The sequence below is a fragment of the Centrocercus urophasianus genome, unplaced genomic scaffold, assembly GCF_019232065.1.
Source record: "Centrocercus urophasianus isolate 14NV4802_14NV808 unplaced genomic scaffold, USGS_Curo_1.0 seq_12, whole genome shotgun sequence".
Taxonomy (NCBI): domain Eukaryota; kingdom Metazoa; phylum Chordata; class Aves; order Galliformes; family Phasianidae; genus Centrocercus; species Centrocercus urophasianus.
The window spans coordinates 23511567-23538816 of NW_024884364.1; the positions used below are offsets into that span (position 1 = coordinate 23511567).

The 27250-nt window shown below is 36.0% G+C and overlaps 1 protein-coding gene and 1 long non-coding RNA gene across 3 annotated transcripts in view; both read right to left on the reverse strand.

The window, feature by feature from the left end:
* Positions 1 to 1218, reverse strand: part of TMPRSS15 (transmembrane serine protease 15) — a 58019-nt gene extending 56801 nt beyond the window's left edge. For both annotated transcript variants that reach the window (XM_042809752.1, XM_042809750.1), the window contains exon 1: positions 971 to 1218. In XM_042809752.1, the coding sequence (XP_042665686.1) occupies positions 971 to 1115 (145 nt within the window). In that variant the 5' untranslated portion in view covers positions 1116 to 1218. The remainder of the gene's footprint in view (positions 1 to 970) is intronic.
* Positions 1219 to 4326: 3108 nt separating this feature from the next.
* LOC122156260 lies at positions 4327 to 14155 on the reverse strand. The gene is made up of 4 exons (XR_006167424.1): positions 14072 to 14155; positions 5453 to 5573; positions 4543 to 4611; positions 4327 to 4410 (listed from the first exon to the last, which is right to left on the reverse strand). It is a non-coding gene; the product is annotated as an uncharacterized LOC122156260 (long non-coding RNA).
* Between the last annotated feature and the right edge of the window lie 13095 nt (positions 14156 to 27250).

The window sequence follows — 27250 nt, forward strand, 5'->3', positions numbered from 1 at the left end:
TTACCTTAAGCTTCTATTTGTCCTTATAACTGCATATCTATTTAAACAAATGTTTCTAAATAGTAGTTTTTTTTTTTTTCCTTTCTAAGTAAATCATGTCATATATAATTTAAAAAATGTCTTAGAAATATTATTTATACATGATGAAACTAATGCTAGTGCATCTGCTGTAAGAAAGACACCCGGGAAGTTCAACGTCTCCCTTGTACTGGGGAGACCAGAACTGAACACAGCATCCCTGGTGAAGTGCACAGTTAATATAAATCTTAAAAAAAAATCTTTAAACTAAAATTTCAATTCCTTTTAAAAGTCATTCTGTGTAGATTTCTTAAATTTACTTTACTTCAAACATCAGTTGTGTGATTTCCACACATTATGAGCATCAAGTAGATACTGAGAATTACTTTGCATAAACCTTATATAATTCTAGGAGCTGACTGTCTACTACAGAATCTCTCTCCTAACTGTATAGATCAACAACAACAACAAAAAGATATTTTTTCTTTTTCCCTTTTTAAAAAAAAAGAAGATTCAAAGGATTCTAGGGCACTTTAAAATTCTCCAGAGACTCCAATGGATTATGAATGTCTTCATGTGTCAAACAATACACATAGTGAAAAAGCAAGCATTCATAGTTTGCAATATTATGTTCACTATTTGATGAATATGACTGAATAAACAAAGCTTTACAGTTTGGATTAAATTCCAAGGACTACTCTTAAATTATTAGATGTGAAAATTCTCTCATTTCATCAGGCTTCAAGGCATGTGTCAGTGCTTTTATCTTGGCTTATTTTTTCTAGATCAATATCCAGAGAGGGAAGTGCAAAACAAACAAACAAAAAAACAAGCCAAAAGCATTAGAATTATAGGAAGAAATACGAAATATAATTACAGTGACAATGATACTGTCCTCAAAATCTGAAGTTTTACCGAGGATCTCCTGAATAAGTTGAATGTTGGTACTTACCTTGTTTTAACTCCTTGATTGTTAACCATGAAAGTGCAATCAGCCCCACACAAACACACATCAAAAGTGCAAGCAGAGAAACAAACAAAATTTCATAGTAACTGAGAGGAACGTATTTCTCACGAGATGATTTTCTCAGCTTCATTTCTGTCCTGAAAGCTTGTACCAACAGAGGACTGACATGAGAAAGAAATAACCTGAAAATGAGGGTAATAATTCACATGAATCACAGAATCACAGAAGTGCAGGGGTTGGAAGGAATATTTGTTTATTTACAGGAGACGCCTATCAATTAATTACACCATAAAACTTAATAGACAGGGTTTTTTTACAACATTTCTGAGCGTTCATATTCATTAACAAGATACGAGATATGCAAAAATGAAGAAATCTCTTCAGAAAGGAAATATTAAAATTTCTGTCCCAGATTTAAATAAAAAAAAAAAAAAGCAAGAAGCAAAGAAATGCAAAATTAGTCTCCAATGGTCCCGGCAGGGCAGGGCAGGGCAAAGAAGCCACCCTGGTGTGCTTGGAGACAGCCTGGGTAGGAAAAGGCACACAGCACATGGCTACAAGGGGTGAGGGGAGCAGGATAAGGAGTGGCCCTACAGCACCCTGTGGAGAGCAGACTACGGAGATCCCACAGAGGAGCAGATTTCCACACTACAGCCATGAAGGAATTCACGGTGGAGCAAGTGCATGTCATCTGAAGGAAGCTGCAGAGGAAAGAGATCCCATGCTGGAGCAGGATCCAGGACTGAACAGCAGCACATGGGGAGGATCCCACACAGAAGCAGGCTGCTGGGAGGAACTGCAAAGGACCTGCACTGGAGCAGGGAAAAAGTGTGAGGAGAAAAGAGGCAGAAAGTAACTCTGAGAGGATGAAAACAGGCCCGATTCCCATTTCTCCTGTGCCACCGAGGGAGATGGGAGTCAGGAATGAAGAAGATGAGCCTAGGATGAAGTGGATTGGGAAAAAGGTGTTCTAGTTTTGTCTTTGTTTCTCACTATCCAAATCAATTTTTAAGTGAAAATAAATTAAGTTAATTTTCCCCATTTTCCTGTTTTACACATGATGAAAGTCCTGGAGAAAATACAAAATGGTGAGGGATTTTCTTGTTTTAATCTCAGCCCACAAGATCTACAATTGGACTAGATGATCTTGTAGGTCCTTTCTATTATTCTATGATCTTCCATCTTATTTTCACACAGTATCCTGTTGAGGAGAGGAGTTGGGATAGGGAATGATTAGAGTCTGCCTGCTGTATGATGTCAACCCACCAAAATATCCCATGTTGTATGAAACAATACTAAAACTGGTCTTGCTCATCACCAGACATTTTCTTTCACAAATCTGAGGAGCTGAGTTCAAATTGACTTTGGATTCCTCTGTAGTATTTTGCATGCTTTGACTTTGTATCATTGACACTGTACATCATTAGTAAAAGCTAAACATCACCACCTGTAAATGTTATTACAATTTAAATTTGGAATTGATGCCCAAAGGAGATGGGTCAAAGGAGAAGTAAATGAAGTCATGGTCACTTAGAATTCAGTGTTTCACTAGCACCTTGCATGTGGTGATCGTCAAGATGTATATATACTCATATTTGTTCCACCCTAGCCAAGGACAAAACTTATCATGGGTAGTCTCCAATTGCAGTTGTGACTGCTACAAAGGATCTAATTTGCTAAGCAATTCTAGCTGGCAACAAGGTCCTGGTAGCAATAATTAACAGGCAAGCCCTGGAAGCTGAGCTGATAGTAATTAAGTCAACTCTCGTTCATCAACTGTAACATCTTACAGTCTGTACTGCTGTAAACTGATGAAAAAATAATATAACACTTTATGATTTCTCATAGTCATTTGTGAATCTTAAAAATTAGATGGGAGGACTTCAGCACAGTGTTAACACTAGCTTAGCATTAGTCTTGAATCATATTAGCAGCGCTTATGCTGAAAGGGACCTCTGAAAGTCATCTGGTTTAACTTCCTGCTCAAGCAAGGGCTAACTGGAATTTGATTTGTTTGTTCAGGGCTATATCCAGACAAGTTCTGAATATCACCAAGATGGAGGACCTCAGAACCTCTTTCGAAAACCACCTGTGCCAGCACTTGATTGCCTGCAGAGCGATTTTCTTTCCTAATGTCTTACTAGAACTTTCGTCACTTCAATTTATGCCTACTGCTTCTCAGCCTTTCACTATGACCCTCTGAAAAGAGATGGCTCCTTCTCTGAAATTACCACTTAAATGGCTGAAGACAGCAATTAGGCATCCCTACCAACTGATTGGCTCCCAGCCTCTATTGGCACCTAGGATTATTATAGAATTTGCTCCTGTTGAGCTCTGTTGAACCTCATGAGTCTTCTGTCAGCCTATATCTGTTTTTTAATGACAAGGAAGCCTAGTGACTTCACTCCTATTCTCTTATCCCTGATTAAATTATTGGTCTTCCTGCTCCTTCCCCATCTGAAATATTAGGTGTGTATTTTTTCTCCTGATATAATTTTAAAGTTTATTTTTTCACTTCCATTTCTTTTACAGATTGATAGGACTCTTGAAAATTAGATTTGGTTATTTGCTACGTAACTAAACTGATGAAATTGTGTGATCCATTCAGGAACAGAGGGGGCAGTGTTACTACAAAATCAGAGAGACTTTTTCTACCGTATTGCAAGTTGTGAATAGTTGCAAGCCATGAGCTGCCTGCAGCACAGAAATTAATCACTAAAGCAATTAATACAAAAATAATAAACTACAATATTCAATTATATTGGCAAAAATTTGCAAATAGAAAACTAATGAAATTAGTCACATGCCATTTTCTAAGCTCTTGTTTTGCCATGCCTGTTGTGAACTCTATGGTAATCAATTATAGTATGGTTTAAAAAAAAAGTTAAAAAGTTATAAAGGCAAATATTCTATGAGCAGTGTTCAAAATTAGAGAAAGATATTTACGTATTGATAATCAATTTTTCAGAAGTACTAGTATTGACATGCTAGTGATGTTTCAGCTTGGGCCATTTTCAAAGAAATAGACCTTCACTGGGGAAGGAGCCTAACAGATTCACAATTTAGTTGGTTTATATTGCATCTACATCTGCAGTTCCACAGGATTTATGGCCTTACTGGGCTCCGTTTATTTTCTTATTTAATCATTCTTCAGCACAGACTGAAAAGTCTGCTGACATAGAAAGGAGGGAATGTTGTGTTCTGATAATACCTCTAATATCCACAAATGTACTTAATGCCTGACATTCTATTAATTGCTAGCAATCTGCACAAAACTATTTTGGTTACCTACACAGACTTGCCCTCCACTATCTAAATGAAATGGAAATTGGCTTTCTTACGGCAGCTGTTTTCAGATGTCAAGATGATTTGTGCCTTTTGCTGTGTAGAATTCCACATACGAACGCAGGACTGAATCTGTAGACCTGCAGTGAAAGTGCAGAAACAGACTATGGGCTTGTTTTTACATCATAAACAAAATTATAAAAGGGAGTTCTAGGAAAGCACAACTTCCAGCAAAGTTGTATTTCAAAACAAAATCCTTACATATTGCTTACCTTTAACTCTTCCAACTGTTTGTATTGATGAGGAGAAAGATATATGGTGGTGGTCTGTCATGTGCAAAACTTTGTGTGAAATGAAAAATATAGATTTAATTTACTAGTTAACAGTATTTTTAGCAGTTGAAAATGTAAGATTTGTTCTGCAATCAATTATTTAAAACTAAAAGTTGCATAAATATCTTCTAAAACTTATTTGGCTCAGGAAGACTTATCTTTGCAGAAGAATTGTGACTTGTCAGAGGATCACACATTGTTTATATACACACTATTTTCATCCACTTCCAGGAAAACTGAGATTGGAGAACTTGTTCAATACTCAGTTGTCTGGGATGCTATTTCTTATCTAGAGAGGTCCTTAGACAAGTTTATGAAATTTTAAAATCTCATACAGTATTAAAGACATCATCTTAAAAAAAATTGGACTATGGATGGTAAAATTACTATGCTGCAGGACATAAAAATATTCAACAAATGAGTGACCTGATTCTGTGATCAGAAACAGTAGCAGTTTAGGAAAGACATATGTTTTAGTCAAGTGAAAGGTATGAGAGAACAATGTCTCCATTTTCACACTGAAACTGTTAGTTTGAACTATTAATAAATAAATAAATAAGCAATCTGATTTCAGAGTCATGGAACAAGTACAACTGCTCATAGGCCTAGGTAATGTAGAACTTCTTTAGGTTAAGATATGTCCAAGGCATGAAGATAGAGAAGGTAGCTGGACACTGCTCTCCCTTCAATCCTTAAGCACTGCCCAAAATGGGGCTCTGAGTATACAGTGAAATAATAATTGTTGAAAGCTTGGTTGAGTTTTTCTAGTTTTCCTCACACTGGAGGATTTATTGGCAGTATGAAGATCTTACGGAGTTATCTTAGAACAGTATTTGCTCTGAGACAGTACCTGAGAACTTTCATATACACAGCTGACAAGAAATAGAATTTTGCAAGGATGATCAATGAACAGATGAGGTACACATGGACGGCTCCAAAAGTGATGCCTCCAATTTTTTTCCCACTGGAAACTGTAAAAGATGCAATAAACACAATAACACTACTGGGTAGGGTAGAGCAAATTCTCATCTAGAAAAAATATTTTTCAACATAGACATCACCATTAGTCATGCACTTTCTGTACTTGTAAATTCTGCACTTGTGAAGGTGACCTACTGCTTCACAGCTGCTATGATGCTGCTGCTGCTAGGAAAATATTGCCCACACAGTCCACTTATCATCAGCTTGAGCAGGTGGAAGTCAAAAGACACGAAATCCTGAATATACAATGGGTGTGGTAAGATTGTCCAGCCGAGACTGGCAATGTATTCCACAGTCTTTTTCTGTGGGGCCCGGTGTTTTCATGTTGCAAAAGAAAGGTTGTCTTCTTCTCTTGGCTGACTTTGGGAGTTTGAGCCTTTAGCTTAGACAGTGTCGTGATGTAGCAGTTGATGGTTTGCCTGGGTCCCATGAAATTCAGAAGGATTAGCCTTTTCCTAACTTAGAAGACAGTGCACACCACTACTTATTTAGGACTGCGTCTTCAACTTTTTATTTGATGAAGAAATTCATGTCATGAGTCCATGATCCTATGTTTTGACTGCAACTCATGGTGGTGGCACCATGTCCTGTTACCAGTAATGAGGTGATCCAGGAAACTGTCACCTTCAGCCTCGTAGTGTTTAAATAGGCCCTGACAAATGTGCATACAATGTTCTTTTTCCTGTGTGAGTATTTGTGGGCCCTACCTGGAATGAAATTGTAATATTCCAGTGTTACCACCATTTTTTCCAACACATTGAAGACACAATTCCCTAGTCGTAAGCCACCAATTCATGTGGATGAGCTATAGAGACGCTCTTCATTTTGAGGTGTAATAGCTGTGCATGGCTGTCAGGAATGTGGTCATTCACATCAACGTTGCAACTGCTGAAGCGCACCACCCACCACCTCATTGTGCTACCATCCGCTGTTTGATCTCCATAAACATTCAGCAAGCATAGATGAATATCAATGAGTGCAATTTTTTCCACATAGAGGAATTCAGTTTTACACCATTGTTTCATCTACACTTTCATGTCAGATGCCATTCTGTCATACTGCCCCTCTGCTGCCATCTGTCACAAAATGTAATGGAATATTGGTAGGAAGGTTCAGCCTCTACTGCTGTACCGCCAACAACCACTTCTGACCTTGTGGGCCAGCATAATGAAGTAGGAGGCATTCCTTTCAGAGCAGCCTTTTTATGCTGCGCAAATTAGGTAACTGAATGCAGTTATACATTTGCTTTATCTGAGGATCATACTGAGACTGTGGCAAAATAGTTCAAAGGGGTTTTACATTACTATTACGTCAGATTATTTTTATGCTGGTTTGTGCATTCATAATTTATTTAAATTCCGAAATGGGCCACCGAGTACTGAAAAGAACATGCCAATGCCAATTTCTTTATAAGAACTAAACAGACCCAGATATGCCACACAGGAGAAGGAATCAGTCAAAACTTGCCTGAAAATGCTGATTGGAAGAAGCAGGTAAAAAACAAGGGATCAAGAGGTAGTAACAATACTATTGTTCCTTAGATTAAATTAATGTAAAAGCCGGGGTATTAATAATGGAGTGGTAGCTGAAAACAGCAGTAAATTTGTCACAGTTTAATAGTTCCCATGAATAAAACCAATTACAGCAACATTATTGTGCACATAGTTTTGTGCCTTGTAGGCCAACATGGAAATCTTGAAAGGAAAATAAAATTGGCAGAGGAATGGTTCTCTGTCTTTCTTAGCTTCTATTCAGAATGCCAGAATAAATACAGTCTCCTTTTTGTATACTAGGCACACAGCTTTTTGTCAGCATGCATTTGTTTCCTTAGAAGCACTGGAATAAAAACATGCTTGCATGTCAAAAAGGTCTGAAGCAAAGGCTTAGGTATGGGCTAGTTTAACTTCTTTTCATTCTACATAAACCATTTGAAGATATATAAATAATCCATATGGGAAAAAAATGCTTGTTTTAATACGGTATACGTTGTACAATGAGAAGCTGTCCTTAAAAATGCACCCTCCTCTTTTTGTGCAGCCTCCAGCAATCTTTCCCAGGGTTGTAAATGCTAGCTAGTTGTAGTTCTTGATATGTATTTAGAAGTATGTATCATTCAAAATAAGAATACAAGAAATGGGAAATTCCATGTCCAAATAAAGATTAAAGCATCAACATCAGTATATCATAATAATGATTTTAACCATTGAGCATTTTATTGACCACAGATTGTAGTATCAGCTGTTTTGCTGTTTCGTAGATCAGCTACCTAAAGATACTTAGAAGGTCATTAACTATGAAAAATGGGAGTAAATCCTTTTTCTCTTCAATTCAAACACTTTAGAAGGTCCTAGTCTTAAGATAATTTTCTCAAATCTCTGGCTTTCTTAGGCAAAAATTGATCTTTTCTTTTACAACTTTGGAAGAAGTAATAAATATTTCTAACCAATATAATAAATACTACAAGAACTAAAATATCTTGTCCAGAAGTCTTTGGAGTGATTAGGAAAACCTGTGTAAAGTCCACTTTTTTTTTTTTTTATGAAATATTTGTACTCCTATGTAGCAATATTATGGATATGACAGCACTTTCAGCTGACTGAGATTCTATGAAAGAAAAACAATTAAAAAAAGAAAAACAAAAACAAATAAACCTTCTGAATATCTCTATTATTATGCCATGCTACCATCTCACAGATGTTTTTTTCTTCTTGATCACATTATCCAAAGCAAAAGGAAACTGATATGCAAGTCAGAGGGAGTATATATGACTTCAAAGAGAAGAAGAGGAAATCTGAAATCCTTGCAGTTCTCTCATCTAAATAGTGCAAAAAATGAGAAGAAAACTGAGGCCAGATAAACTGTAAGAGCACTAATGAAAAATTACCTAATGCTCAATATTTCAAGAGTAAGCATGTCTAGTCTTTCTAAATATACCTGTTATGAAATGAATTTAAAATTTTTTAAAATACTTTTGACGTCAACAATATCCAAAAATTCCAAAAACAGTTGGCCTTCATTTTGTTCCTTTTCTTTTGAAATCTATGGTAAACTTTTCAGTAAAAGCTGAGCTTGACTGGTAGAAGAATTACTTGAGTGCAGAACACTTAGAAATAATCACACATTACACCTAATATATCAGAAAGGCAACAATTATTGGATTGTTTTAATGTTTTTCAAATTGCCTGTTTTGGAGGAAAGGAATAATAAAAAAACAACTGTAATGCATCTTTCAAATGCCCCCAATCAAGATAAAACAGATCAAAAGTTCAATCTCTAAATTATTTGATCACTCTTATTTTCTTGTCCTCTATACTTGACCCATGATATGACTACTGAACAGAGATAATTTATATGCTTTTAAACACATGTAAAAAGGCATCAGGGTTAGCCCTCTCTGGTAATCTATTTATCTTACATCAAATTAACTTTTCACATTGGATATTTGACAAGATAATGGATAAATAAGATAAAGAATGTACAGTGTGCTTTTTTTTGGTGATAATTATTTTAACAGGAATTTGCAGAAAGCAGAAGGATGAAGAAGATGCTCTTGGATTTCAAAAATGGGATCAACTAAGCATGTAATTACTTTCTCAAAGGTTCATAAAACTGTGCTGAACTATCTGACCAGGAGTTCAAATTTTGGTCACTATGTTGATATTGTTAATCATCATCCACTGTAAGTGCTGCAAAAATAAGACTATCTCTTTTGAAATAATTTAAATGCTCCCAAGACACTGAATACGCAAAAACCATTAAAACTTGTAAAAACTTAGAAGTATTAATGAGTTTTTTATATTAATATCTATACAAAGTGGGGAAAAAGTACCAAATATCAGATACAAAATACTATCAATTGTATTTTAAATTGCATAGCTTTTATCAATGGCAGGCTTTCAGTCTCATTTCTTCTTCCTTAGAAATCAGAATTAGCACAGAAAAAATGATGAAAACCTGTCAACTGAGACGCAGAACTACTCCACACGAAAGGATTTACATACAAATATAAATTGACTTTGACAGGCTTGATATGTTGTGTAGGAAAACGGAAATGTGAAATGAGAAATACAACTGTTTTATTAGGTCTTTCTGAAACATAGTGAAAGGTAAAAAACTGGCTACAAACTGATCAAATGCAGCCAATAGAGATTTCACATGATATTTCAGATTGCACAAGATTTTTACATAGGAGTAACATGAAAACTGGATGCATGACCATAATTCCACAAGATAGAAATTTAAGGTTTGCAAATACTGGGCATTCTAATTAGCATTTGTCTCTCTTACATAGCTTAAAATATAATTATTTATGTTTCAGCATTTCCAGCTAGGAAATGTTTCAATGCAATTCAATAAAAATATCGACGTTGTCTATGTTCCTTCCTATCCCCAGCATCTGGGGTATTAAGAAAAGAGTAAATCTTCATTGATACTGCACAAGCTCTTATGAGCAACATTATCAGTGAATTACCGAACCTGGGCTAGCCGGAAATACAAAGCACAGAACACTATGAAGTAAGTTAACTCCAGCCCAAGCAGACTTGCAGTAAACAAAACAAATACTACTTAATTTAATGATGTAATGCACTGAGTAAATAAGTAACAATGCAGTAGATATGATAAGCATCATATCTAATACAGTGATATGAAGCATGCACATTGGTGAGAGTCAGTGACATTGCAAAGAGGAAAGATTTTTTGAACAACTACTTTAACAAGCAGGGCAATGGGGAATTTTAAACTGCTGAGGCAGAAGGTTTCCAATAATAGCTCAGTTCTGAAATGGTTCAAGACATGAACGTTAACAAATTACAAGGTCAGAGTAACACTTCATCATGCCAGACCTTCCTTTTATTGTCTTAAGCACTAATATAGAATTAATCTAAATCTACACAGGGAATCGCATAAGTTTATAGGCTATAAATTATCAGCTACTTTACATCTAGGCTGTTCAGCCTTACCTTTTTACTTGGGAGAGACCCATTTCACCTATTCCTAATGTACATAATACTTCCTGGTCACCTTTCTTCCAGTTAGCTCTTGACATATTACCTGCTGTGTACTTAATGCTGCGGGTTTATGTGTGCAGACTTGCTATTAATCTACTTTTTTATTCTTTCCTGTTGTATAAGGTTATTTGTATACGATGCTGTATATATATGAGAAACGGTATAAGAAATTGTATCAAATAACACTAATATTCAAAGGATATTGTTGTCCATCACTCAAAAATGATTGCATAGTACAATTTTCTAAGTTCTCCTATACTACGGTCTGCAAGTAAAAGTGGTGATCCAGATCCATATAATGGTTAATATAAATCCTGTCATTTTGTTATTCTCAAAGTATTAGATTTGGTTTGGTCTGGAAATGAAACATGATTTACTTTAAATTAACTTTCACTTTTTTGTTGCTTTCCTGTAAAGACTCAGAATCATCGTGATCATGTGCAACAAAAGGTGATGCAGAGAAAACAACCAAACATTATCAAATATCACAAAATTCTGAAAGGCACATGTTTGAAATGCTTCAGATATCCCTTATTTGCAAAACATATTTTACTGTGCAACATTTGTTCTTAATTTATAGAAACTGACAGAGTTGACAATGATGTTTTGTGGAAGATTATAACTGTGGTACTAGAAATTAATTCTTTCAAAAAGCTCTAACATTTACAAATTTTAATATTTAGAATAATTAACTGAAAATTACTTGTTTCTTAAGTATTGGCACTATACCCCTTCCCCTTTTTATTTGCCTTTCTTTTTCTACTCTGTCACAATGGACACTAACCCCAATGTGGGAAACAGAAAATCAAATCACTGAAATCATCCTATCATACTTACGTAAAAATACATTATAATATTTCTATATGTTTATACATAGAAGAAAATTTAAAAAGGATTGTTATCCTGGTACATCATTTCCCATTGTCCTATGGAATCAGATTTAATGTTTTTGCATTAATGAAATGTGTTGTCCAGTTCAAGAGACCAAAAAGCTCATGCACATCATTTTCACATACTCAAACATATTATTCAATAAAAAGTTTTGTATTTTTTTATTTAATGGCATACTACTACTGTGGAGATTAATACAGTGTATGTATAACTGACTATGGTATGTAATGGCCAAACACTGCATTTAGCTGAGAATAAAATCAGATTTTTCTGAGCTGCTGTTCAGCAAAGAAAGGCAGTTGTTAGGTCCTGCACACCAAAAATATGCAGGTTTTGGTAGTAACTGGTAATTAGTTGCATTTAACTTCACTTTCCATGTTATCACAGACTGTTTGGAGGCTGAGCAAAGGGTTACAGGTGGTACATTAGCACAGAAAGGAAGTTTTCAGCCCCTGAGGACAAGTGGACTAAACTGAAGATTATATGCTCCTACTGTGGCCATTCTGGAAAATGAAGTACAGAAAACAGATTTAAAAAATATAATATTAATCTTAATCTTTTAAATATCTCATTGCAATAGAGTGAAGCCAAATATTTCCCCTTTGTCTTATCTAGAAGTGTCAAATTTATAATCTGAAGAAATACATATTGTTTCAATATTTTAACACTTCCTGATTACTTTTCGCAATGTAAAATCTATGTACGTCAAATTGTTATCACTAAGTTCAAAATACAAGAGCTGCTCCAAAGTACTGCATTGTATGTTATTATTATGACATCAGAAGCAAATGCTGGTGATATGTCAGTAGAAGTTTAGCCTTCCTACCAACATTCCATTACATTTTGTTTTTATGTGATAGATGGCAGCAGAGGGGCAGTCTGACAGAATGGCATCTGACATGGAAGTGCACATGAAACAAAATTGTGTCACTGAATTCCTCCAAGTGGCACCCACTGATATTCATTGACACTTGCTGAACGTTTACGGAGACCAAAAAGTGAATGTGAGTACAGTGAGGTGGTGGATGGTTTGTTTCAGTACTGACGACAGTGACAGTGGGTCACCTCCACTAGTCTAAATTTCTACAAAGAGATATACTGGCTCTTGTCCATTGCTATTGAAAATGCATAACTAATGGTGGTGACTATGTTGAAAAAGATTATTTTGTAGCTGAGCATTTGCTCTATCAACTAGTTTTATTGTGCTTTTTGTATCAGCTGTATCTTCCATGGAAATAAATAGGAGGCACTATTTTTAGAGGGTGGCCTATGCATATTGTCTGGAAAATCATGGGCTAAAATGTTTATTCTATCAATATTAAAAAAAATAATAATAATAAAAAGAGTAAAAGAAGCCACTACACAAAACTCACACACAAAAAATAACCCATAACTATATAAGAAAATGCTCTAACAGAAGCAGAAGTGGTTAATTAAAAATCTCTCACACAGGTCACTATGTGCTACTGAGAGAGTGTGGAAGAGGTTACTATAGCTGTGGGTAGCTGAGAGAAGTATTTGTAACTAGAAGCATTTTTATTTAGAACAGCTTGTGAAAACCAAAAAGCTTTTTCATTCTTTCTGTTAGCACAGTGGTGTAGTAGCAACAGTGGGCAAACAGGCACTGGAGAGCTATAGGCAAATAGTTAATGACATTATTATAGCGGCTCCTGTAAGTTCCTATGTTTGAGACTTTCTTCTGTGCTGTTTTTATCAAAGGGCCATGCTTGGTCCATCTAAAATAAAAAAGCTATTACAACTCTGAATTCAGGACTGTATCCCCATTACTGCACCTAATGAAGGATCATATTCCCTCTCTTACTAAATCAGAGTAAAAAGAGTAAACCCATAATGAGAAGACCACAGTTCTAGCAATCTTTCTTATTGTTTGTTTTTGTTTAGCACTATGACTTTCCTTTTGGTTGTCTTGTCTTGACACCCTCATTCTCCAGGGTGTAATCTGCATTCATCAGCTATGAAAAGGACATCTGTCTGTTAAGGTAGATTTAAATGGATCTAAGTTAGAGTTACTTTTACCATTATTTTTTTTTTCTATACTCCCACATAAACCCTAAATTTGATGTAGAATTTGAAATCACCTTCAAGCAATTTCAAACCGCAACTAAGAAAATATTTCTCAGCAAACATGGAATGACAGACTAGAGAAATTTCTGAATTTCAGTGCATACTGGAGAGAGAGGGCAGGGGAGGCTACAGCTCCATTATTTTCACACAATCTACTGTAGGATAGAATTCTCTTCCATCACTGAATATCTTCTTAACAGTTGCACTGCTGCACAGTAAAACACTTCTCAAAGGTTATGCGGGGACAGTTTTCTGTATGTGCATATGTGTATAATATACATATAAATAATTAAAACTGTGTATCTTTAGAAAATGAATAGAGTATATATTAGAAATATTTTTAAAAAATCCCTTCAAACATATTTCTGACTTAGCAAGTGAGTATCTATTCATTACACAAAGTTTTCACTTAAACTATTCACTATAGCTCCAAAGATATACCTCTTTTTCTGAGCCTATACACAGCATTTCTAATGAATTGAGAACAACTCTTATCTACTTACGGAAGTGCACATTGTATCTTGGTATCATTTTTCAGCAAGAATTTCATGTTTAATCACAGTTTCTGTGAGTAGAGAGAACCATGTGCCCATGGCAATGACACTAAACATTTGCATAGATCTGATTGCTGAAGCAGAGCCTAAGACCTTAATTTAGAAGAGCGCATAAATTTATGCCTATCTGTAAGTATACCCTTGAGCCTGACTGCCACTGAAACAAAAATGATGAAAATGTGACCTTCGATATCACAATTCACACAGCAAGATAACACCTTAATCATAAGATCAATAACAAAAGCAAGCAACACTGACTTCAGACAGTAGCTTAGCTACAGCTTAACTTTCTTTATTGGAATGTAATTTGGTCCTCAAGTGTGCAAAAACCAAATGTAGGAACATAAAAGCAAGCTTTCTACACCTTCAGTCAAGAGACTCGTTACTGAACATTTCTTCTTGAGGATTTTACTTTTTTTTAAATTACACAGCATATTGTGAATACGGGCATTGCTGAATATGGTGATTCTAGTGAGAAAGATAACAATGAAAAACAAGTATCTAATAAAACAGAAAAATACATTTTGCTAGTAAAAACAGCCAAAACAAGGAACAGAAAAGTCAAGGTCAAGCAATCCATAATTTCACAGAAAAAAATGGACAGGTCAGAACTTGCATTGGAAGAAATATCATTAACTGCAGAAGAAAGAGAAATGCTAGACAAAGGCTATTGAATAGCTTCACACGAGAAGACAGCAGATGCATGATTTAAATCTACCTAGTTACTTGGGGTTGGTTTTGATATCATCAACCAAAGGAAAGAAGACTGTCAATAGCAAGAGTTATATGCATTTGTAGTGAAAAGGTCATAAAAGTTGCATGCTATACATTTTCTTTTTTTAAATGTTTCCAAGTAAATTTTTAATGTAAACAAGAAGAACCTATAACCAAAGCTTCAGTATGTAAAGAACTTGAAAGGTTAGTAGTTAGTAAGTAGTAATAAGTAGTTAGTAGTTAGTAATGTAGCCGATCACTGAGCACTGATGCATTTTAGTATACAATTCTTGAACAAATTTAATAAAAAATGCAAGATATGTGCCACGTCTCTTGAAAAATAAGTTAGTTCTATATGACATGTTGGTTATCTGATTTTATGCATTAGCAACTGTGCACACAGATAAGTCAGTTTGATCCTCTGCTGGAATTGCAGTGAATTATTTTTAAGTGCGTGTTAGGAAAAAGGCATTTCTGTTTATCTTTTGAAAGCTTGTTAATAGTAATACATGGTTTTATTATGGATTAGTAATTCAAGAAATGAAAATAATGTATCTATTTTCTCAAATATCTCCTACCAAACTCAAAACTTTAAATCTTTCTACTATTCTCCCTGAATTTCTAAGTTAGTGCAGAGATGCTCACCTCAAGAGGGTCACAGAGCTAACAGTCGTATACCAGAGGACATAGTTCAGCTTTGAACATCTCCTTGGGGAGGCAACTAGGGTCTCATGAGAAGAACTTATAGTTGGTGCTTTTACACTCTCAGGATAAGCAAGAGGTCCTACTATGAGCAGGATGATGCAAATAGATGATTGGACTGAATGATCTTGGAGGTCTTTTTCAACCTTGGTGACTCTATGATTCTATGACTCTGTGGTTCTTTGCATTTGCTTTTTTAGAGAAATTTTAATCAAGATATTCCTTTAGCCTTTGAAAAAGAGGAGGAAAATGATTTTTTTCCATAGGCAGATCAAATTTGACTAAGTTTTTTAGTTCATAGAAATTGACTAAATTTTAGAATTAAGGTTAAAGTAAGAGCCTGCTTAAAGCACAACCAACCTGTTGTAAAATGCAATCTGTTAGTGTCTTTATAGGTAAAAATAACACCAAAAAACACCAAAACCAAACCGTGAACAAAACTGAATGCAGACAAAATCTCTTCTCCTTATGAATGTACAGCCCATATTACTGACCTAAGGCAATAGATAACAGCACGTTCCTTAGCTCTAAATCATCACAAAAAGTATGGATTTGGATTCTGACAAACAGCCAAAGAGAGTAGAAATGTGTTGTGTAGGGTACAAATGAGGAGAGATTACTTGGCTGGCAGTTGGCTGTGCTCCAGTCATCCTCTGACAGGCTGGAATCTCCTCAGAACTCAAACAGCAGGTTATGGCTGTATTAATCTAATGACATAAACTGCTTTCAAACATCACAAAGAGCATAGCAGGTTAAATTCACATTTAAAGTACTGTGCTCTTTTGAGAATGTAGTCCTGTGCTTTGAAGTGTGTTCCTCTGAAAATGCTAGGTGAGAATTCAGGGCAACAAACCTTGTGTCAGAGAAAAGCTGAAGGTACTGTAAAACATGCAATTTTACTGGAAGCTTTGTGTTTGCCAAGAATACTCTTATATAACAAATTTGGAATGAAAAAAGGCAGAGTGTGGTCATTCCTATAAGTTCAAGGAAATAATCTCCTTGATCCGTACTTGCTAGATATCCTTGACAATTTTCAAACAAGCCATTTTTGATTGGCAGGTGTTCGGTAGTACTGTACATTAGTTCTAACAAATGATAGAACTTAAGGGGACTGATTTTTCTATCAGCGTGCTTATGCATACATATACCAAATTCTGCAGTGCAAACTGCCACTAAGGAAACTGGAATTGATTGTTGACTACTGTGTGAACTTTACCTTCTAAGATGGACAAGTTTGGACTTTGTGCAGATTTTATTTCCTCTAATATTGTTATAGCCCTTATCTGTTTCATTACGTGTGAGATTTAATTGTATTGACACATGATCAGCAATGTTTCATAAATTATTGCAATGCCTGTGATGGAAAGTAATGTATCACTGAAAATTGTATTTATTTTATTCAGAGGAACCAGTAAAGTATTGATGCTTCTTAATTTCAGATATACAACTCTAAATTACAGGAAAATTCATTGAGAAAAATTCATTGAGATATTTTTTTTTCTCAATTGTATTTCTTTGTAACTTCTTATAAAAAGCTACATTTTTTTTTTCCTTAAGTTTGTGAGAAACATGTTCAAAATCAAAAATTTGTAGTCAAGTAAAGATCTTCATAAACAGCAGTTTATTTATTATTGCAATAGTAGGCACACACTCCCTACTGACAAGAGAGAAATCACACGTCTAGTTAATGAAATCCATTCCACTGAATACCCTGGGTCTGACATAGGTAATACTTCTCCTGGCACTTATTGTTGAGCGTCTCAGGCTTACAATCTTCCTGATGCTGTTGCTACGATACAAGGTCTGTTACCAGCTACTACTTTTAGGTATGTTTTTACTTTTCTATTTACTTTTCTATGGAGATAGGAGGGCAATGTTTCCAAAAGTTAGAGCATTCATTCTGTCCTGTACAAGGCTCTCCCTACCATGAGTCTTTACCTTACCTTGTGCCTGTGCCAATTCTACCCAGGTCAGAATGCCCCAGTCTCAACTTCACTCTGTTCAACAGCTTTCTTTGTGGAAAACAACTTATCCAACACTACATACAGAAATACTGGAAACTTCCACTGCAAAAACACAATCTGCCTCTCATAATTTCCCCTCTTTTTCTTTGTACCCTTCTTGTGTTTTTGCCCCAAAGTATAAAACACTTCTTATATAAGAAAACTATCTTTCTAATCAGGCATGACAATTGACAATAATAATTTATCAAAACTAATAATCTTGCTATTCTCCATACTCTAATATATATATGCTTATTTTTAAAAATAACAATTTTTTCACTACTGTATGATTCCTCCTGATAAGAACAGGTAGTAAGTCTTGAATTAATGCATAACCAGACTGTAGTACTAAGGAATGTGGGGAAGACGGGGAAATTTAGAGATAGTAAAGAAAGAAGTTCTAGCAAAAGTCTTACAGAGTGCGGATAGTTACCACCAAAGGATCCAGCAACATTTTGTTGGTCTGTGGGGAGGCATCAGATTGGTCAGCAACATCTTGATAACTAACAGTTGCAGTTTGGCAGAGAGGAACCTGTTCTTCCTTGGGACACTCGGGGCCTGCCTACCCCAACTATCAGGGACATCATGTTCTGTCCATCGTGGTGATGGTAGCTGTCAGGGTACCCACAGTTTGTTCATCATGAGGAACAGCACATCTGTCCTCTTACCACTGTACTCATTGTCCCAAATAAACCAAGATCAGAAGGTAGGTGAAATCCAAAGTTTTGGAGCGTGACCAAAGTCTTCCTGTAATTTTGCCAGCTCAGTAACAGAACAGGGGACCTCCCTGATAATAACATCAGAGTACCCACTTTTGCCTTCTTCATATTCATGCCCAGTTTCTTTTGGAGGGCAGAGAAGGATTACTGGGTTTTCTAATATTTCTTTTTGGGCTTTCACATCCTCCAGACTTTCTCCTGGATACAGGTCATTACCTGGGCAACTAGCGTTAACATCTCCCTCTCGTTTACTAGCTGTTCTCTAAGAGCTTTGTTAAAGGAGAACTTTTGAATATTTTTGTTTCTATAACTGTCCCCTAAGATTTTCTACTTGGCCCTGCAGGTATGTGACCAATTCCTGCAAGGACTGAATAATTTGGATTTATGGCATGTGCTGCTGGTTGTGGGTCTTTAAAGCAGCAGTAAGAGCAGCTCCTAGAACTGCACAACTAATTGATTTTTCCCTTTCTCTACCCAATACAAGCTTGTTTGTGAAGGGAATTTATATGATCCACGACTCCCTCTATATTAGACCAGTTATTCTGCTCCCATTCTATTCCCACAGGGGAGGGGTTGGCACCACGGTTTTCTAAGAGGATGAAAAGCAGACTTCCACCCTCATTCTTCCTTTTTTTCTTTTTGTTTGTTTGTTTGTTTATTTGTTTTTGTTTGTTAATGATCATGGCTCAAAATGTGGGGCAATCTCTTCGGGGGGTGGAGGGTGGGGTGGGAGGGCAAAACACGTAATATCAACAACTGAACAATTTGCTTCTTACACTCTCAAAGGGTCAACTTCCTTTTTTATACCAATAAGGCATTTGGTGCTACGACCTGGACACATTCAGGCCAACCTCTAGATAAAGGGTCTAGTAGCTTAGACAACTGTGCAATAGATTTTATTTTGTTTCCCCCTTTCTTGTGTTATAACTCCTAGGGCAACTCCTTCACTGACACTTAACAAAAAGGTGAAATGGTTTCTTTAAGGCAGGCAGTTCTAACACTGGTGCTGTCATTAAGTCCCATTTTGATACTTCTACTAATTCTTTTTCCTCTTTTGTCCATTTAATACGTTGAGTTCTCCCTCTGATAGTTTGAGATACAACCCCCCCCTCTTTTTTTTTTTTTTTTGTGCATATGCTTCTATTCATAATCAGGACAATAATAATAAGGACCATTCATAATCAACAGTATCCAATTAAACCTAAAAACTTGCAATTCCCACTTTGTTCTGGGTAGAGAAAGTTGCACAGTTCCCTGAATTCTTTCAGAATTTATTCTCCATCTCCCTTCAGAAATCATATGCCCAAGGTATTTGACTTCTTTTTCCACATACTGCAGTTTATTTTTAGACACCCTTACCAACGTTCCTCCAAGAAGTTCAAGAGTTGTAGTCTCTTCTACTTTAGACTCCTCTGTTCCACAGATCAGCAAATCATTCACATACTATAACAACTTGACCCCCTCTTCAACCTGAAACTTTTCTAAAACTTTCTCCAGCACTTGTTCAAAAGATTCTGTGAACCCTTTGGTGTAAAACAATCCACCTATATTTCTGCTTTTGTCTCGTTTCTGGGTCCTCCCATTCAAAGACAAAAAAGATCTCAACTCTCAGTCCAAAAGGCAGGTCCAGAAAACATCTTCTGAGTCTATTACACTAGACCATTTGTGTTTGTGTGGGAACTGATTCATTAGAGTACAGGGGTTAGGAACCACAGGGTGTCACTTGAGAACTATTTCATTAATTTTTCTTAGATCTTGCACCAGCCAATACGTACCATCTGCCTTCCGTACTGACAAAATTGGGGTGTTATAGGGTGACGTACAGGGGTCCAGAAGACCATCTTTAACCAGTGTCTGTATTATAGGTTTTAGACCCAATATCTCTTCTAAAGGTATGGGATATTATCAGTGTTTCACAGCTTCATATCCTTCTTGGACAGTTATTTTTAAGGGAGTAATTGTGAGTCTACCCCAGTTTCCTTCCGCTGCCTTTGGATTTATTTCTTTTTATCATCAGCTGTTAACAAATTCATTGATACCTTTATAATTGTTCCACAAGTTTTCAACTGCAATCCTAATTTAACTATTTAATCTCTCCCCAGTGAATTGGACCCTGCTTCTGGTACATTTAACAATTGCCCTGTGACTGTTTTATCTTCCTATTTTAATTCAGCATTCTCAAAAATTGAAACTCTCATTCCCTACCCTGTATCCCTGTTAGTTTTAAAGTGTTCCCATTTAAATTAAGTCCAGGTATCTTATAAGTTTAAGATTTTATTTCACTTTTAAAATTTCTTACTACAGAAGTAAGGCAAGAGTTTACATATCCTGTATCTCCTGGTAACACTGGAACTTCCCTAAGAGGATACACAGAAGTGATAGTGGGGTTAATGCAATTAGATTTAGGAAAGGGGAAATTTATAATATTGTATAATTACAATACATTGTACCAATTCTTTCTTAAGTCGACAGAGCTTTTTCTTTTCATCATCAGCACTAGTCACAGAATTCTATTCAGATGAACTGTTAAGGAGGTGATCCAAGCCAATACCCTCCACTTTGTAAGCTGTCTCCAGCCTCCCTCCTGTAGTTACAGGACTTGATTCAAAGACAGGATGGTAAGGGGGAGATGCTGTTCCATAGAGGAAAGTGAATCAGTTCTAATCCTAGGGAGAGGTACAGAGGAGGTAAAGAGCTTAAAGGATCCCTGGGGTTTCTCTGTTCTTCCTTATCTACAGAATTTCATCTAGCCGTGATTGGCTGTTGTATTCCCTGAATACAACAAGCGGCATACACAGACTCCTCCAAAAAAAAAAGGAGTTTTACTGTTTACATACATGTTCAAAGCCTGACAAATGCAGTATTCATCAGACTTGTATTTTGGCCTAAATACTGATTCCCTTACAATTGGTTCTTTAGGCCATACAACAGCACAATTCCTAATCATTTCTGTTTTTCCTTATCTCTGGTTCTTGAACTTCTCTTCCAGCTTTTGAGCATACTCTCTAAAGGACTTATAGCAGGCACCGCTCTGAGGACCTTCTCTCTGTCCTCTCCTTTGGAACTCGTATTCCCCATTTCTCTCAGCAACCCATGGTCATATGAATGCAGAAACCACCCTTCTGCAGCCAACCCAATTCTCGGTTCTAGAAAATCAGGTGTACCATCAAGCAAACTGCTTTGTGAGACATTCATGTAAGGCATAAAAGTCCTGGATATCGACCTCCAAGGCAGTACTTAACTGCAAATTATTGTTCTTACCTTGGTCTGTGCACAGTTGCTGGGAATTATCAGGTCTATTTTACAAAAAAAGGTCTATTTTACAGGCACTATTTTGCAGTGCCTGCTGTCTTTCCCTATCCCTCCAGCTGTTCACAGATCTTGCCTCAGATCTACAGCTGGGTCCACAGCCGACTCCACAATGAATCACCACTGCCAACCCACAGGGCCACAGAAATAAAAGCAGGGTGCACTGTCCTGTCTTATAGAGGTGGAGTCTACCTCTCACAACTAATGACAAAGGGATGTAAGACTTTGCAGAAAATGTTGGAATCATCATAGGCTGTAAATCTACAGTTCAGTAATTGTCCTGTGCTTTAGACCTTTTTCTCCACTGTCACTTTCTATCTGTTACAGACTGCCTTTTCTTAACATTTAGTTGTACAGTTTATGACTGCTAGCTAATTTATTCCTACCCTTCTGCTGTTAGTTTGCATGGGACACTACTGTTGGTTGTATATGAAATAGTTTCATCTGTGACAGTAAATGGAAGAGCTAGGATTGCAACAAAGGCTATAGAGTTATTTATGTTCACTTCAGCCTATGCTTCCTTTCTCTGCTCCACAGCTTAAGTTAGATAAATGTACTGATGATGTTCCAGCTCTTACCTTAATAAATAAATAAATAAATAAAATTATAAATAATAAACATTGATATTATTAACATGTAATAAAAATAATAAAATATTAATTAATCCAAAATGTTAAAGCTAATATATGCCAGAAGTTACTCATAATTTCTTAACAGAGTGACATTTCATTTCTCCGAGCTGCACCAAAATCTTTACCTCTGCCCCTTGTTCTGGAAAAAAAGGAACTACTGTTCTCTAGCTCTTTTTTAGATTCTCTTCTGGTTTTTTATGCAACTCCAGAAGAGAACTTCTTCACTTTTCTGGCAGGGTAAGGCATATTTAATTTTCAGTTTTAGGGTGTTTCCTCTTTTAAGAATCACTCTCCTTGCTGGATTTGTCACACCTTAGGAAAAATATATTATGCATATGGAGGCAGCCAGTTGTTTATCTGCTTAATTGTTTATCACCATTCTTCTCATATGACTCCCATTTACTCCTAAATAAAGAAGTTTTCTTCTCCCACGATAAGAAAGCAAGATTTTTGATTCTCAGTTATGAGGTTTTATATTACCTCAGGATATCACCATGATTTCTGCTGTTCTGCTGTCCAGTGACACTAGATACTTCCCTACATAATGAAATTAATTACAGAAGTTTAACAGCCACTTAACCAGCACAGTCTATTCTCAGCCACCTTAAGATGTATCTTTCTAGAAACCCTTTTTTGTAAAGAGCTGTCAATTGGCAGTGATTTTAGGCTTTTCCAAGAAATTCTGAAACTTTCTGCACTTTCTGAATTTATCTTTAGGATCATCCCAGAAAGATACACATAAGAAAATTCAAATTCACACATTTTCTGTAAGCAGGTTTCCTTACTCACATCCCACTTAGGTCAGTTCTCTTAACACCTATGTAGTTACTTTGGTGATTTTATGCTTTGCTCTTTAAAGGAAAATCAGAAATAAAAATGCAATTAAATATTAGTTTCATTAATTCACTTTATTTTGTTTTGAATTGCTTTATGTAGCAGTGATTTTAATTTAACTACACAATAACTAAAATAAACATTTAATAAAAAATTATGAATATAATATTAACTGTTAATGAGGAAATCTCCCTTATTTAATCTCCAATAAAATATTACTTGGTTTAATCTGATTTTTTCTTGTCTCTTTTAAACCTTTCTTGTCTTAATTTTCCATTCTATAATACAATCAGTGCCTAAAGATAATATTTAATAGAATATTAGGTTGTCTTTCAATGTGATTGCGAAATAGTGTATTTTTACTTGTATTAAGACCATGGATGTTACTCATAGGGCTAAAGTGCAGATTTAGGTCTGGTTGGTATGAACTGCAACCCTTATTACAAAGTACCACACATATTTCTCTGAGTCATAAAACCTTTTATGGTTTCTACGTGTCTTCAAGGGTTCTCCATAGGATATTTTTTTTTTTTTTCCATTAGGCTGTTTTAGATAATAATTGTACTTCTTGCACTGGCTCAACTGTGACAAGACATCACTGAAGAGAGGTCAGAGAGCATTAATTCTTCACAATTCCAAACTGCTTTCAGAACACAGTATATAGACTCCTAATATATGTATATGTATAGATATGTATAGAGGCAGATGATCCAGGGGATTCTGGTGCTGATGAACAGGTACATAGGTCAAGTGTCACCAGTAAAAAAGAGTTTTGTAATCTTCTACTGACTGTGGATCATGATTGAAAGATCCAAATGGTCTTATCAAAGTGTTTCACCAGTTATTCAAGGTAAATTCACACCATTACAGTATTTTCCCTATTTGGCAACAATATGACTGCTAGGACAAAGCTTTGCTTGAGTTTGAACAGCAGTCTGAACAAGAATTCCAGTAGGATGAAATAGCAGTTTGTTTCCACAGCTATTTCCATCCTTGAATTCCAGTGTCAGCTCAGCAGTGGCTGTGGTCAGCTGGGTTAGCTAGTGTCAATTGTGATAATCATGACTTTGTGCCTTCTAAGAGTCTACTACTGCCACCAAATTTCTCACAGACCATCACTGGTCCCAAGCCTAGCAATGGTGTTTACTCACTATATTAAGCATCTTGCTAGGGCTGATCTTGCATATGAGAAAAGCATAAACTATTTTGTTATTTCTGCTAATGAGTATCTAAATATAAACAGCTAGCTATCGAGGAGAAATTAGAAATTCTGTGTCACTAAGACTGACATAAACTTCTGTCTTGGTAAGGCCTGTTGTAAGCTGCCCATTGCCCCCCCAAATGTTTACATGCCTATCTATCAAACACTGTGAAGCTGACACCTACTCTCAGGAATGATACCTACCTTGTCAGCAAAAGCTCTGCTGTGGCTCGTCAGGGGAGGTGAGCAAGCTAATGCTTGACTCAACAGCTCCTAGACATGTTTTGTGAGTATTAATGAATAAACAATTGTTAAACCATCAAACTGTTTGCATCATGCTTTGTTCCAGATTAAAGGTACCCCAAAAACATGACTCAAAGAGAGGCTTAAACACCAACAGACACATCAATCTGACTAGCAAAGACAACTAACCTTGTCATAGGGACTAAATTAATGTCTGGTTTCCAAGCAGCAGTGGTTGATCCAGGCCAACAAACTGTCTGACAAAGTCTCTTTATTCAGTCAGCAGAAAAAATATTAGTAGCAGCAGTGGGGCTAAGCAGATTACCTAAGTACTTTACTTGGTACGGCTACATCTCTTTAGTGGACTATAGAAGGGACCAGAGACTGAAACCCTGCAAGCACTCTGAATAATTCGTTGCTCCCTTGAATGTAGACGTCATAGTATTTGTAAAGCATTGTCTCCATCAACAGTGGTACCACTTTGGTAGTTCAGAAATTTCCATAAAATATTATTGGAGTGATTCCATCTTTCCTAGTTGGCAGAGAAAACATGAAATTCAAGCTAAACAAAAAGTTGAGAAAAAAAAATGACACTTGAATTTTTGTCTCTTGACCTCCTTCAGACCTGGCATTTTGCCCTTTCATTTCTTGGTGCCCAGTGGGAAACATGAAGGAGGCTGATACATCAGTTTTCACCATCTGCAAACTAAGAAGGAAAATAGACCAATTTCACTGCGCAAAAAAAATCTAAAGTGATAGTGAAGGCAAAAAGTTCAAAATGCCATTACCTTCTGTCAGAAATGGATCTTTAAAAGCACATAAAAGCTGATCATGTCCCTAGTGTAAAATAAACCAGGAGATGACAGGAAAAGATATTTATAAGGAATAGAAGGAAAGTGCTTTGCTTTGGAATCCAGCCATAAGGGAAAGTGCAGCTAAGGATAATTCATTTCAGAATCTTCCCCAGGCTGTGTTAGTCCTCCTGCAATTTTGCAGAATAATAGCACCAAAATGTTCTTTTCTGGAGTTGTAGATTCAATTTCATTGCTTTTTTTTGTTTTTTTTTTTGGTGCACTGGCATTTAGATAGCAGGGAGATACGCCCCCTTTTATCACACAAGACGGCCAGATGTTCTAATATCTGGAAGGATCAGCTAAGCTTAGGCTTATAAAATATATGTCTATATTTTTTTAAGAATGGCCTATTCCTTTTTTAGGAATTATTTCAACAAAATCTTACAAAGCAAATTGGTCCAAGTGGGAAGTGGTTGCTAGTATGCCTGATCCAAAGCCCAAAGAAGGAGCATCTTACTGACATCATTGTTACTGACACCACTGATGACAGCTGATTGTGAAGCAGGCCCTAGGGGATCACAGAACAGTGCTTACATTCTTTAAAACAAATACAACATCAAAAACAAGAAGACGAAACAAAAAACATATTTGCATTTGAACCTTGCTACATTATGTATTTATAGAGGATATTTCAAATCTAAATTCACTGTATTTATGCCAGCTTTTTGAGATATTTTAAATATATATGCAAACACAGTCTCCTAAATACAGTGTATTTAATGTTCAACATGTTAAGAAAACATGTTTAAAAGTGATTTCCTAGTGAACTAATGCATATTGTTTAGCTGCTGCACTTACAAAAACACTAGAACTTTTAAAATCTCATCAGTATTTAAAAAGAAGCTAAGACACATTAAATGTCTGTGCTATTTCAGCAGGTCAGTCTCCTAAAATCAGTGGTTTAGTGTCATTCTTTAAAAAGTCTTTGGATGAGACAGACAACTGGTCAATTCAGAATAGTTTTGAAATATCATGCATGTTTGCGAAGACTAAACAAATCAGTTGTTGAGGGAACCATATTGCTATAGTATTTTGAAAATCGCTCACAAAATTTAACTTGATTCGTAGTTTGAGCTTTGATTCAGCAAAGCATGGAAGCATAAGCTTAAAGGTAAGTACTTTCTGTCATACTTTCATTGTCCTGTCTGTAACATGCAGCCAGCGTGAATGGTAACATGCTAAGAAAAAAGATTCTGCAGTGTAAGGCTTTAAGAATGGCTTTTTATTGCTGGAGAAGATGGATTGAGGAAATGGAAATCTGTCAAGAGAACTAAGATACTTAGCAGACAGTGATACCATAATGGCAGATTTGAAGACCCTTTAAAAAAATTAAGATCAAATGCACTGTTTATTTTTTCTTAATGTAAAACAGATGGCATCTGGACAGACAGCAATTTGAGTCAGGAAAGCCATCCATATCATTGCGGGCATGGATGTGGTAAAGCCAAGTCAATCTCCAAGTGAAAAACAAGAAGAATAAAAGATCCTCCCTCTGGGGAATTTTAGTTAAGGCAAGGAGGTTATGCAAGGGCAGAAATGGTTTAACAGCTTGAAAAAGACATGTAGAGAAAAAGTGTCAATAAAAAAGCCAGAATATAATATATTTACAAAAGGTAACTAAAAAATGTCTGAAAACCACAACTCCAGATGTAGGTTCAATTTATGGAAAAACAACAGCAACAATAGTAGCAACAAAACAGTAAAAAACAGTGGAAAAAGTACTCCAACTACTTCAATGTGTTCCAAATAAAATAGAGATAGGAAAACTGACAAGTTAGAACACAGAGTTTTAAAGAACATGTAACTCAATTCCAATTCCCCCTTTCCTTTCCTTTCCTTTCCTTTCCTTTCCTTTCCTTTCCTTTCCTTTCCTTTCCTTTCCTTTCCTTTCCTTTCCTTTCCTTTCCTTTCCTTTCC